The 11948-nt window shown below is 51.5% G+C and overlaps 1 protein-coding gene and 1 non-coding gene across 2 annotated transcripts; both read right to left on the bottom strand.

Annotated features, from left to right (window-relative positions):
- Window positions 1-3110: 3110 nt before the first annotated feature.
- RPL13 (ribosomal protein L13) lies at window positions 3111-6133 on the bottom strand. The gene is made up of 6 exons (XM_075995899.1): window positions 6034-6133; window positions 5601-5718; window positions 5306-5447; window positions 4927-5100; window positions 3918-3974; window positions 3111-3305 (listed from the first exon to the last, which is right to left on the bottom strand). Exons 2-6 carry the CDS (start codon window positions 5702-5704, stop codon window positions 3147-3149), a joined length of 636 nt encoding a protein of 211 aa, XP_075852014.1. The 5' UTR covers window positions 5705-5718; window positions 6034-6133; the 3' UTR covers window positions 3111-3146.
- On the bottom strand, window positions 5164-5246 carry LOC142863006 (small nucleolar RNA MBII-202). Its single transcript, XR_012913893.1, has one exon. It is a non-coding gene; the product is annotated as a small nucleolar RNA MBII-202 (small nucleolar RNA).
- Window positions 6134-11948: the final 5815 nt, after the last annotated feature.

The following is an 11948-nucleotide window of genomic DNA, read 5'->3' as shown; positions in this document are numbered from 1 at the left end:
GGAGGATTGCTCAAGGTTAGGAGTTTGAAACCAGTCTGAGCAAGAGCGAGACCCCATCTCTACTAAAAATAGAAATTAATTGGCTAACTAAAAATATATATAGAAAAAATTAGCTGGGCATGGCGCATGCCTGTAGTCCCAGCTACTCGGGAGGCTGAGGCAACAGGATTGCCTGAGCCCAGGAGTTTGAGGTTGCTGTGAGCTAGGCTGACGCCAGAGCACTCTAGCCCGGGCAACAGAGTAAGACTCTATCTCAACAAATAAATAAATAAAGAGTATATATTTCTTCTATAACTTAGAAATAAAGATGACAACATCCAGAAACGATAAAAGAAGAAATAAATGCAACTACTTAAAAAGAAAAACCCAACGTATGCAGATACAAAAGAAGAAAAATGGAGATACCTACTTCTCTGGTGGCTTAAACTAAGTGGATAAAACTAAATAACCTAACATGATTATAGTTTCCCTCTAAATCACAACAGTTCTATGGAACTGTTATAATTAGTATTAATTGTAATTCTTCCTTTTTAAGTGGTTGCAATTAATATATATTTTTAACAAAGCAACTTCGGGATAACCAGATTCAAAATAAAAATCTGTCCCAAGGGCTGGGGATCACGTGTTAAAATTCACAGAGCCGAGCATCTCTCCTGTTTGGAGGAGAGATGGACTTTGGTCAAGACGACTGCTCTTAGACAAGGGGCATGAGGAAGAAAAAATAAATAACAACCACCATTTTCAATGTCAAAAACTATTGCATAATAATTTTAAAATCACAAGGAAAAATAAAGCCTGGAAAAACTGAAATTCCTAATGTCCTGCAGACAAAAACAAAATAAGCAATAAATTGAGAAAAATTATTTGCACCTCCTATCCAACCAGAGCTGATGTCGTACAGATGGGCAAAGGACATGTAAGTGTATGAAAAGGTGCTGGACCAGCTCCCAACCAGAGCTGCAAATTAAAACCTTCCCAGAACTTTTCCCGTTTCCGGATCTGCAAACGCGGGAGCGCGCCCTCGCCCCCTGGCGGCTGCCTGGGGCATTGCCGGCACCGGTACAGGGACTCCCGCGGAAAAGGCACCTGTCAAGGACTGGAGCGCCGCAGAGCAGCCTGCGTACCCGGCGGAGGGTGGGTAAATACAGAGCCCACCCGCCAATGGGATCCTGTCCAGCTGCAAAAAAGAACGAGGAGTCTGTGTGCACTTGGGATAGTTTTCTGCGCTGTGACAAATCACCCACCAATTCCGCAGTTTTCAGTAACACGCGTTGTCTGGGTGTTCATCTTGGGAGTGGGCACAGCATGGCTGGGTTGTCAGGGGTGCAAGTGTCTGGAATAAGGCTGGCACCTGGGGCAGCCTCACTGGAGGGTCGAGGTCCTTCCCACCTTCCTTGTGTGCTGGGGCAGGGGCTGCTCTCAGCTCCAGTGGCCCTCAGGACCAGCAGAACCTGTGTCACTGCTTCACACCGGAGGACTCAGCTCACCTGGTCTGACCAGCTCATCACAGCTGAGTGACCTGTTCACTGTGCTCACTCATGGGGGCACCCAGGTGTCCCCCGGGCCAGGAATGCTGGGGCTACCCTAGAATCCTGCCTCCGTGTGCTGGACAGGGGGTGCCCAGGGAGTAAGTGGAAACCAGGGGCTTGTAGCTCCAGGTGGGGGAGTCCTGTTGCTCTGGAGCTGACTGGCCCATAACCCCAACCTGGATTAAGTGTTGGCTCTAAATCTTTTCATTTCTTCCCCGAAGGGTGCAAGCACACCTGCCCCCAAGCCTCCAGCTGTCCTGCAGGGGCCTTCTGAGCTCAGGAGGCTGTGGCCAGGGCACAGAGGGCCAGCAGAGTGGCCCAGCCCACCGCCACTCCTTGTGCCAGACTGGCTTTGTTTCAATGAAGTCTGGGCCAACACTTCTGGTTGAAGGAAAACAACCTACTGCTAAGAGCATTTCTGGACTGCAGGACCCCAGACACTGAAAGGGCTCTGGCTCCCCACCCCCTTATTAGGGATTCTAGCAAATTAGGAGAGATCGCAGCACGGCTTCACCTTCCCAATGGCTATGAACACTCAGCCAGCCTGCTGATGGGGAAGGTGCCCTCTGTGGCTGTCAGACACGAGCACTTGTTACCCAAAAATGTAGATGGCACCCTACACGATGAGAACCAGCACTCATCTCTTCTGAACTCCTTTCCTGCACACCTGTTTCAGGCACCGCGCCTGGGAAGCCCCGAATCTCAGTGGGGAGTGGCAGGTGGTGGAACATGGCACTGGAAGCCTTGCTCCAGAGCCAAGTAGCATCTGCCGCTGCCCCTGCATCCCTCACCTGGAGGGACCTGTCGTGTACAGGAGGGCACTGAGCCCCCAACCCTACTCTGCAGGGAGATCTCCCAGGACCTCTGCAATGCTGCTCTTTAGAAACACAAAGGCTCCTAGGCAGAACATGCTTCTAAGTCTTAGGTGGGAAAATCGTAGGTAGTAGCCCCCCAAAATGAGATCTGCTTCCAAATAAGTCCCAAGTGTCAGGTAACTGGCAGCATAGCTGAGGGGGCATTGCCATTGCTGCCTCTGTGCTGGAACCAGTCCATTAAGTCCACACATACATGTAGCAAGACTCAGACCACAAAGCTGCTTCCCTGGGTTCTCACGGCCACAGCTACCAAGGGCCCATAGACCACGGTGCAGACAGGGCCAGGACAGGCTCCAGCCCTCTGTGTGGGCAGTGACAACTGACATGCCCTCTCATCCACGAAGCAGGACCAATGGCTTCAGTATGCCCCAGGACAGCCCGTGGCTGGCCTTCCACAGCACAGCCGGCTGCAACAGGCTGGGTGTGAGCCAAAGGGAAGCTACCTACAGTGGTCACTGGGTATGTCAAGGGGGCCCCTCTAAGTCCTGCCAAAAAAGTTGTTCACCTTATTCTGGTTAAAAAAAACAACTCCATGAAGCCAGCCTTTGTATCCTCCCCACAAGAAAGCCATTATTAAATCCACGATAATAGTGCTAAACAGTGCAGGCTTTGAGCTGCCATTCAAGAACAGCCCCTCATACCCCTGCCCTGCCCAGAAGTCAAGGCCCCCAGGCCCCGCTGGACACACATGACATGGAGACCCAGCTTCTCTCCTGATTTATTGAAAAGTCCCAAAAAGGCTTCATTTTTTCTTTTCAACATCCTGTTCTGCGGCCTCCTTGGCTCTCTTTGCCCGTATGCCGAAGAGCCGGGCGTTGGCGCGGGCCATGCGCAGACTGGCAAATGCCTTGAAGTTCTTCTCCTCCTCTGTGATGACTCTGGCCTTCTCCTTCTTGTAGACCTGAGAGGGAGGGAGAGAAAGGTCAAACCCACGTCTGCAGTGAACTGCCCATAGCATGTGAGCAAAACCTGGAGGACATCACAGTGGCTCCCGCAATGCTGCCTAAGCACCGATGAAAAGCCACACAGAGGCTGCTGAGAAAACAGACACAACCACCCTCCCTGGGTTTTAAATTTAAAAAATAGAACTCTCCACTTATTGGTGGATTCTTGGCTGCAAAGAATTAAAAATAATCCCAAACCCTGAGCAGAAGCAACCATCTCCCCATGGAAATGGGAGAGGTGGGCATGGCTGTGCAGGCCACAGGATCAAACCTCCCACGCCTGTGGCCCGAACTTCTAAACAGCAGTGAGAGGGACCCAACTGGGGAGTGACAAGCAAGGCCCCCAAAGCTTCCTGAAAGGTAGGACAAGAACATCTTTCATGACGTCCACATGTGAAGAATTCAGGGTTGGTGTAACCAGAGCTGAAAGAATGATCCTCTCCACAAACCTATAAACCTCTACACTCACCCCAGCTGCCACTGTGCCACCCCCTTTAACCTGACGTTCACCCCAATCAGCACCCACATATCTTGTCTGAGGCGCAGCACGGAGCTGAGTGTGCACTTACATTCCGTATGGGCATGACGGGGCCAGTCAGCTGGGTGGCCAGTTTGAGTTCTTCACCCTGTTTGTTGATGAGAAAACAGATAAGTGGCTTCAACTTCAATGTCCTAAGGACCCCACGCTCACCCACCTGTGTCCTTGGAAAAAAAACAGTGGCTGAGCCTTTAGTGCCCCACGTTGTGTGAGCCCCCATGTGATGAGTGATAGTTCATTATTAGAGTCCTGTTCTGTCCAATTGACAAAACAGGTAGAGACGCAGGCTTGTCTTGTCTGCAAGAGCCACCAACCTGTGTGTCACCCAGGAGGGAGGCAGAGCAGACCCATCCCCCAATTCAACTCCCAGGAAGCCACATAATGGACTGTATCAGCTTTGTTCTACAAAGTGTTTCTGGACAAAATGCTTCCGATGGTAAAAAAAAACCTGGCTCCAAGCTCATGAAACAAGCACAAAACAGGTCTCCCTGTTGAGAAGCCTAATGGTGGATCTCAGTTCTGATGAACAATATTTTTTTTTTTTTTGAGACAGAGTCTCGCTTTGTTGCCCAGGCTAGAGAGAGTACCCTGGAGTCAGCCTAGCTTACAGCAACCTCAAACTCCTGGGCTCAAGCAATCCTCCTGCCTCAGCCTCCCAAATAGCTGGGACTACAGGCATGCGCCACCATGCCCAGCTAATTTTTCTCTATATATTAGTTAGCCAAGTAATTTCTTTCTATTTATAGTAGAGATAGGGTCTCACTCTTACTCAGGCTGGTTTTGAACTCCTGACCTCGAGGAATCCGCCCGCCTCGGCCTCCCAGAGTGCTAGGATTACAGGCGTGAGCCACCGCACCCTGGCCACATCAATTCTTTACTACTTATGCGTAACTGCCACACATGGGGGATGAAAAAAGATAGGCAAACGCATTTTCTTCTTAGCCCAGGTGGACACAGGGACAACAACTGGAGGAAGCCTCTCCACTGCCATCTCCCAACACCCCACTGCACCCAGAGGAGGCGGCGAGCGCTGTACTCACAGAACTGTCTCCCTTCTTGGGGGCTGAGGGCTTCCTGGGGAAGAGGATGAGCTTGGAGCGGTACTCCTTCAGCCGCTGCACGTTGGCCTGCAGGGACTCGGTGGACTTGTTCCGTCTCCTTGGATCCACAGAAATTCCAATGGTCCGGGCCACCTTCTTGTGTATGCCGGCCACCTGCCCCAGAACCACAGACAGGGATGAAGTCGCGAGGAGTCGCGCACCTCTATCTAGCCTCCCGCGAAAACGCTCAGTCATCAGATGGAAAAGGGTTCAAATGGGCTTTCATCAAAGCAGTGCAGCGATTCCGGAGACTGTCATCATTTGACTGAGACCCAAGGAGGCAAAGCTCCAATCCGCTGATAACACGGCCAACACTCACCCTTAACTCCTCCAGGCTGAAGCCCCTGCCGGCTCGCACTTTGGTGTGATACCGCACCGTGGGGCACCGCACGATGGGCCGGATGGGTCCCGACGCGGGGCGCGGGGCGATGCGGCGCGCTTTCGCTTGCCGGGCCTTGCGTCTGTTCAGAGAGAAGCCCAGCCGCAGTCACCCCCACCGTGCACCCGCCCCGCGTGCCCGCGGTCGCACCGACCCACCGAAGGCCCCGACCAGGGCAAGGTCTCCGCGGACCAGGCCCGGGCGTGCCTGGGGACCCCGCGCCGCGCCCACTCACCTGCGGATCTTCCGGGCCGGCTGGTTGAACCACGTGGCCACCCGCCGCTGCCAATCCTTGTGGAAGTGCGGCTTCAGTATCATGCCATTCCGGCTGGGCGCCATGGCTGCCTACGGCCCTGGGGCCGCCAGGGAGAGGAGGGGAGCGAGTGAGGGGCCGGGCCGCGGCCGCGCGCGCCCCCCGGGCCACCTCCCAGAGCCCTCCGGCCCCGGCAGTCCGGCCGCGCCCGAGGAGCCGAGGCCCCGGGCCCGCCCCGACGCCGTCAAAGAGGCCCTGGCTTGGGCCCAAGGCTCCTCCATAGCTGCTTCGGCCGCAACGCTAGGCCGATTCGCGGTGGAAAGAGCAAGAAGGAGTTGGATGGTGCCCGATGGGGCTGGATGGTGCCCGATGGGGACGGATGGCGCCCGACGGAGTCAGGACAAGAGGCGCTCACCTCCTGCGCAGGAGAACAGCCGAGCGGAAAGGAATCGCCGCCGCAAGGTACCCTGGGATTGTAGCGGGCCCTGCCAATCAGAAGCGCCGAGCATTCTGGCCAATCAGAGCCAGGAAAGACGGAAGTGACGTCGCCAGCGGCCCTCCCACCATCGCACCGGCCTGGGAGACATGGCGCCGCGCGTGAGCTGCGCCGCTTCCGAGCCCGACTTGCTTGCCGTCTGTTACTGTCCTCTTCGCAGCTGCGGGAGTGTCCCCGGCCCTTCAGGCCCTGCGTGTCCGGCCTTCGCGGAGTAACGCGCAGATTAAGGTGCAGCCGTCCTAAGGCGAAGAGAAAACAGGCGGTTCGACCTCAGCGAAGTCCTGGGAATTTTAGTCCATGTTTCTGGGACACAGTACGTTAGCGGCGCAAAGGCAGGAAAGGTTTATTGAGTGCGAGTAGCGTCACTTGGATTCCTCATCCTCGTTCCAGCGTTTTTTCCCCTCCCGTGTATTTGGATCATTTGTTTTATTTATTTATTTTTTTAGATAATTAACACTGGGTGTCTTTTATAAGCTAGGCATGCAGTATGCCACATGCATTTTCATATTTAATTCCATACAACCACCAAGTGAGGCCAGAGCTACTATTAACTTTTGGCTCTGAGGCCTACTGCCTGTCTGCACAGAGACGGCATCATAAAACAACAGTTGAGTAGCCAGCATACATCCATGTCCTGGGCCCTCATCACCTCCTATTCTCCAGGATGAATCTGGGAGGCAGACAACACTCTTGCTGCTGTCTGTAACCTTTACATCACAGTAACCCTGTTTAATCCCAACTCCCACCCCTACCACCAGCGTTCCCCCTGGTAAACTGAATCCACAGTTTTAAGAATTTCATGACAAAAGATAAAGAAATCTGGAGGCCTGTGTCCTGCACTGAATAAATACATTGCTGATCTGGCCTTATTATGACATGGTTGGGTGTTAGAAAATGCAGGTTGGGACTCACTGAGGAATTAAAAATTCATGATCAGGAATACAAAATGTAAAAAGAACGGAGAACACGTATGATAGATGGGGCACACAGTTTGTCAGACAAATGCACGGAACCTACATGGGAAGTTAAAACCCTGGCTCTGCCATTTAATAGATGTTTGCTGAACTATGAAACAAGGGCAATACCAGCTCTTTTTGCTGCACAATTGTTTGCAGATACAAGGCTGTATGTAAATAAAAGCATTTCTCAGTAAATTCAAGTGGTATCCATCTGGAAGCTAATTTTTAAACTCCCCTTAGTTTCCCATTTTTCACAAATACAGACAAGTTATTTGGAAGGTTAGCAGCCCACAAGTCAGTGATAATGTGGGCTGTGGAGTTGCCCCGGAGTCTACCTTTGTATTGTAGTTTTGAGACTGTGGGCAAATTATTTGAACTTTTCTGTGAAATGGCAGGAGCTGCTGGGAGGACAAGCTGTGTTAAGACCACACTGATGCTGTAGGTGATACTGGTTGGTCCTGATGTCACATGGCGCTGCCTCCCATAGGTAGGAGCCAGGCGGGGCCTTCAGTGCAGCAGAGAAGGTAGGAAAGAGTGAATAGATGTTTCCCATCTCTCATTAAATCTTCACAAAAAACCTTGAGAAAAATCCTTCAGGCTCCCTGCACTAATCGCTTCGTCCAGTGGGACTAACATTTGACCCCACAACCACTCCATTCTGGCTGCATAACTGGACCAACATAACTTTGGAGAAAATGTTTGTTGAATAAACACTTGCCTTGGTCCAGGACAGATTTGAATGTAACTAAATGTTAGCCCTCACCCTCCACCGATATCTTTCTAAGATCCCCTTTGATGTTCCTACCATGGACCAAGACACCTTCCTCTTTACAAAGACATCCCTGTCCCCATCACCAGTTTATCTTCCTAGACAGACCTGTACTCATGCAACTCCACCTAAGTTTCAGCTGCTCTTTTTTTTTTTTTTTTTAGACAGAGTCTCACTTTGTTGCCCAGGCTAGAGTGAGTGCCTTGGCGTCGGCCTAGCTCACAGTAACCTCAAACTCCTGGGCTCAAGCGATCCTCCTGCCTCAGCCTCCTGAGTAGCTGGGACTACAGGCATGTGCCACTGTGCCTGGCTAATTTTTTGTATATATATTTTTAGGTGGCCAATTAATTTCTATTTTTAGTAGAGACGGGGTCTCGCTGTTGCTCAGGCTGGTTTCAAACTCCTGACTTCAAGCAATCCGCCCACCTCGGCCTCCCAGAGTGCTAGGACTACAGGCATGAGCCACCACGCCCAGCCCATTTCAGCTGCTCTTAAGGTGTGCTTTGGGAAGCCAGCCACCGTGGTGTTTGCCTGTAATCCCGGCTACTCAGGAGGTTGAGGCAGGAGGGCTGCTTGAGCCCAGGAGTTTGGGGCTGTAGTGTGTTATGATTGCACCTGTCAACAGCCATTGTAGTTCAGCCTGGGCAACACAGCAAGATCAGTCTGTGGTGTCATACGTATATTTGGTTTTCATCCACGGTTTCTGACACGAGTCCCATAGTTACAAGTGCGAGTAGCGCCACTTGGATTCCTCATCCTCGTTCCAGTGTTTCTTCCCCTCCTGTGTATTTGGATCATTTGTTTTATTTTTTTAGATAATATGAACCCTTATTGGGTGTCTTTTATAAGCTGGGCATGTAGTATGCCACATGCATTTTCATATTTAATTCCATACAAACACCAAGTGAGGCCGGAGCTACTATTAATCTTTGGCTCTGAGGCCTACTGCCTGTCTGCAGAGACGGCATCGTATAACAGTTGAGTATCCAGCATACATCCATGTCCCGGGCCCCCATCACCTCCTATTCTCCAGGGTGAATCTTGTTACAATGTTGGGGTGATTTAGGCTTCAGGAGACAGAATCTCTCTCTAACCTGCTCCTGTTCTCCTATATCACCTGCCCAAGGCAGGACTCCAATCTGATTTTGGGTCTGAGAGGATCCTGCTTCATACCCTGGAGGAAGGAATGATACACAGGGAGGCCAGGAAGAATCTGGACAGACAGGCCTTGCTGGGCTTGGATCATATGCTGTTTTGACCAGTCATGTTTCTACATGGTTGTCAATCATGCCCATGTAATGAAGTCTCCATAAAAACCCAAAAGAACTGGGTTCAGAGAGCTGAACATGAGCAGGTTCCTGGAAGGCAATGTGCCCAGGGAGGACATGGAAACTCCATAACCCTTCCCCTGTACCTCGCCCTACACATCTCTTCATCTGTGTCTGTTGTAATATCCTTTAGAGTAAATCAATAAATGTGTTTCCCTGAGTTCTGTGAGCCACTCTAGTAAATTAATCGAAACCAGAGGGAGGGGGTCGTTGTGGGAACCCCAACTTGAAGCCGGGAGGTCAGAAGCTCTGGAGGCCTGGACTTGTGGCTGGTATCTAGGGTAACTGGGCCATGTTGGGGACTGAGCCCTCACCCTGTGGAATCTGACACTATCTCCAGGTAGATAATATAAGAATTAAATTAGAGGACCAAATACTGTTTTTCCCTCATACACACACAGCAGGTGTCTGCTGCTTGGTGTGTGAGGGAAAAACAGTATTTGGTCACAGATGTCCTCTTCTGTGTTGATTGTTGCTGAGTTTATTTATTTATTTATTTATTGGAGATAGAATTTCCCTCTTTTGCCCAGGCTAGAGTGCCGTGGAGTCAGCCTAGCTCACAGCAACCTCAAACTCCTGGGCTCAAGGGATCCTCCTGCCTCAGCCTCCCAAGTAGCTGGGACTACAGGCACACGCCACCACACCTGGCTAATTTTTTCTAATTTTTAGCAGAGACAGGGTCTTGCTCTTGCTCAGCCTGGTCTTGAACTCCTGACCTCAGGCGACCTTCTCACCTTGGTCTCCCAAAGTTCTAGGATTACAGGCATGAGCCACCAAGCCCACCCAGTCTTGATTTCTTTTAAACATCATAGCAGCAAGGTAATTTTATAGTGTTCTACCAAATAAAAAAAATAAATAAAAGGAATTATATCCTTATAGTACTTTGCAAAAACTAGCATGCTAACGATGTCTGCCATCTATGCAGGGGCTGATGGCTAAATCAGGAAAGTGGGAGCCAAATGACTCAATCAAGGATAGGGTGGAACAAATAACCATCCAGCCTCTGACCTTTCCACACTCACGGCCTGCACAGACACCAGACTGCAGCTAAGTCGAAAATGCCCACATTGTGAGAAATACTAAATGTCAGTGAAAAACTGAAAGGATGCCATTGTCTGAATCCAAAATGTTTATTTATCAGTAGAGACCATTGTGGAGAAGAACAAGCTGTATTATGCTTTTAAAACTGTAAGTTAATTTTTTCTTGTAACACTCTTTAATGATACTCTGGGGCTTTCTATGATTGTGTTAAATACAGAGATAAAGAACATGTGTCTGTCTTGAGACCTCACTGGCCTAAGCAGATGAAAGTGGGTCACAGGAGGGACAAGCAGGCCTCCTGTGCCTGGGCTGTGGGCAGGACCACGCCGGGCTCCCCGGGGCCTGTCCCAGAGCTATCTGGGTGCTCCAGGGACCACATGCTGCTGTTGAAGCCTCTTCACCTTAGGGCCTCAGAGGTGCATGGGGAGCAGTGTGGTCTCTGTACCTGGTTAGCAAGGTTGGAATAAATTCTAGTATCTTTTCAAGCACAGGCGATGTTCACTGCAGATCACCAGTGACCGAGAGGCCCAAAGCGGCAAATGATTCGCTTCTATAAATTAGAGCAGAACCAAAGTGACCCTCCCTCCCTGGGTGGCCTCTAGACTCACTCACACCAGCAGGCACTGGGAGACCAGACTGCACCTTACTGGGCTCTAAGAAAGTACTCAGTCTCATGTGAGCCTCGGACCTTACTGTGCCTGGCATCTCCTGCACTCGGTAAATGCTTTTCCAAAGGATGGACAGAAACGGGCCATTTCAGCAGGTAAGTTCGGGGGGAATCAGCTGGGTCATACCTGCTCTGGAACAACTACAGAGTGCGCCACCCCAGGGCAAAGTCACCAGCCACAGACCTCCCACTAGATGCTGCTCTTTGGTAATAAATTTGGGGAAGCAAAGATCACGGTCCTCTCAGAGCTGCCCACCCTCAGGTGTGTGGAAGCACCTGCACCTGCACCCCTAGAGCACAGCCGGCACCTCCTCTGGGCACTGAGTGCTGGAGCCAAAGCACACAGCCCATTCCGCCAGGAAGTGGCCTTAGTCCACCTCCAAGCACCACAGAGGGCGGGCGGACGCAGGAGAGCAGGAAGTGTGAACTGGAAGTGTGTGTCACACCCCGGCACACAGACAGCCGTGCCCACTGCTGGGCATCCTGTGTCCCTTACCCCCGCAGCATCCAGGCCACAGATTCCCGCGTGGCTCAAATGATAAACTGGAAACACAAGACCTTGTCATCTAGAACAATCCCCTTGGCTCCTCTGTGTTAGAGCGGCCTGACAGCACAAACATAGTCTCCACCCACAGAATTTGTTAGTAAAGTACCACGACAATTCTCAGGGCAGCAAAAACTAAGGCGTCCCAGCACTGCACAACTAGACAGGAAAGGTTCCCAAATAGAGACTGTCCACACGGCAGTAGGTGGCTGTGTTTGAATCCCCCAGAGCCCAGGGCCTGGTCCTAACTAACTCTGTGACCTCACTGACGAGCCAGCACGATGACAGCCATGGACAGGACAAGTGGCTTGGAGGGTCCTCCCACCTCGGTCCTGCTGGCATTCTGAGGGAGCCGCAGGAGCTGGGACGGGCTGTCCGGGAGCCCTGGCACGAACAGGGTCTGTTCAGACTCTGAATGTTGTGCTGCCTCTGGGCCGCCTCCACCCCACTGGGGACAGAGTGCCCTGTGCACGCTTGTGACAAGCACTGATGCCCTTCCCCACAGGGGAAAACTACACACGCAAAG

Source organism: Microcebus murinus, chromosome 20 (genome assembly GCF_040939455.1).
Source record: "Microcebus murinus isolate Inina chromosome 20, M.murinus_Inina_mat1.0, whole genome shotgun sequence".
NCBI classification, from domain to species: Eukaryota; Metazoa; Chordata; class Mammalia; order Primates; family Cheirogaleidae; genus Microcebus; species Microcebus murinus.
The sequence above is the reverse complement of the archived record's forward strand: the minus strand, read 5'-3'. Positions and strand labels throughout refer to the sequence as shown.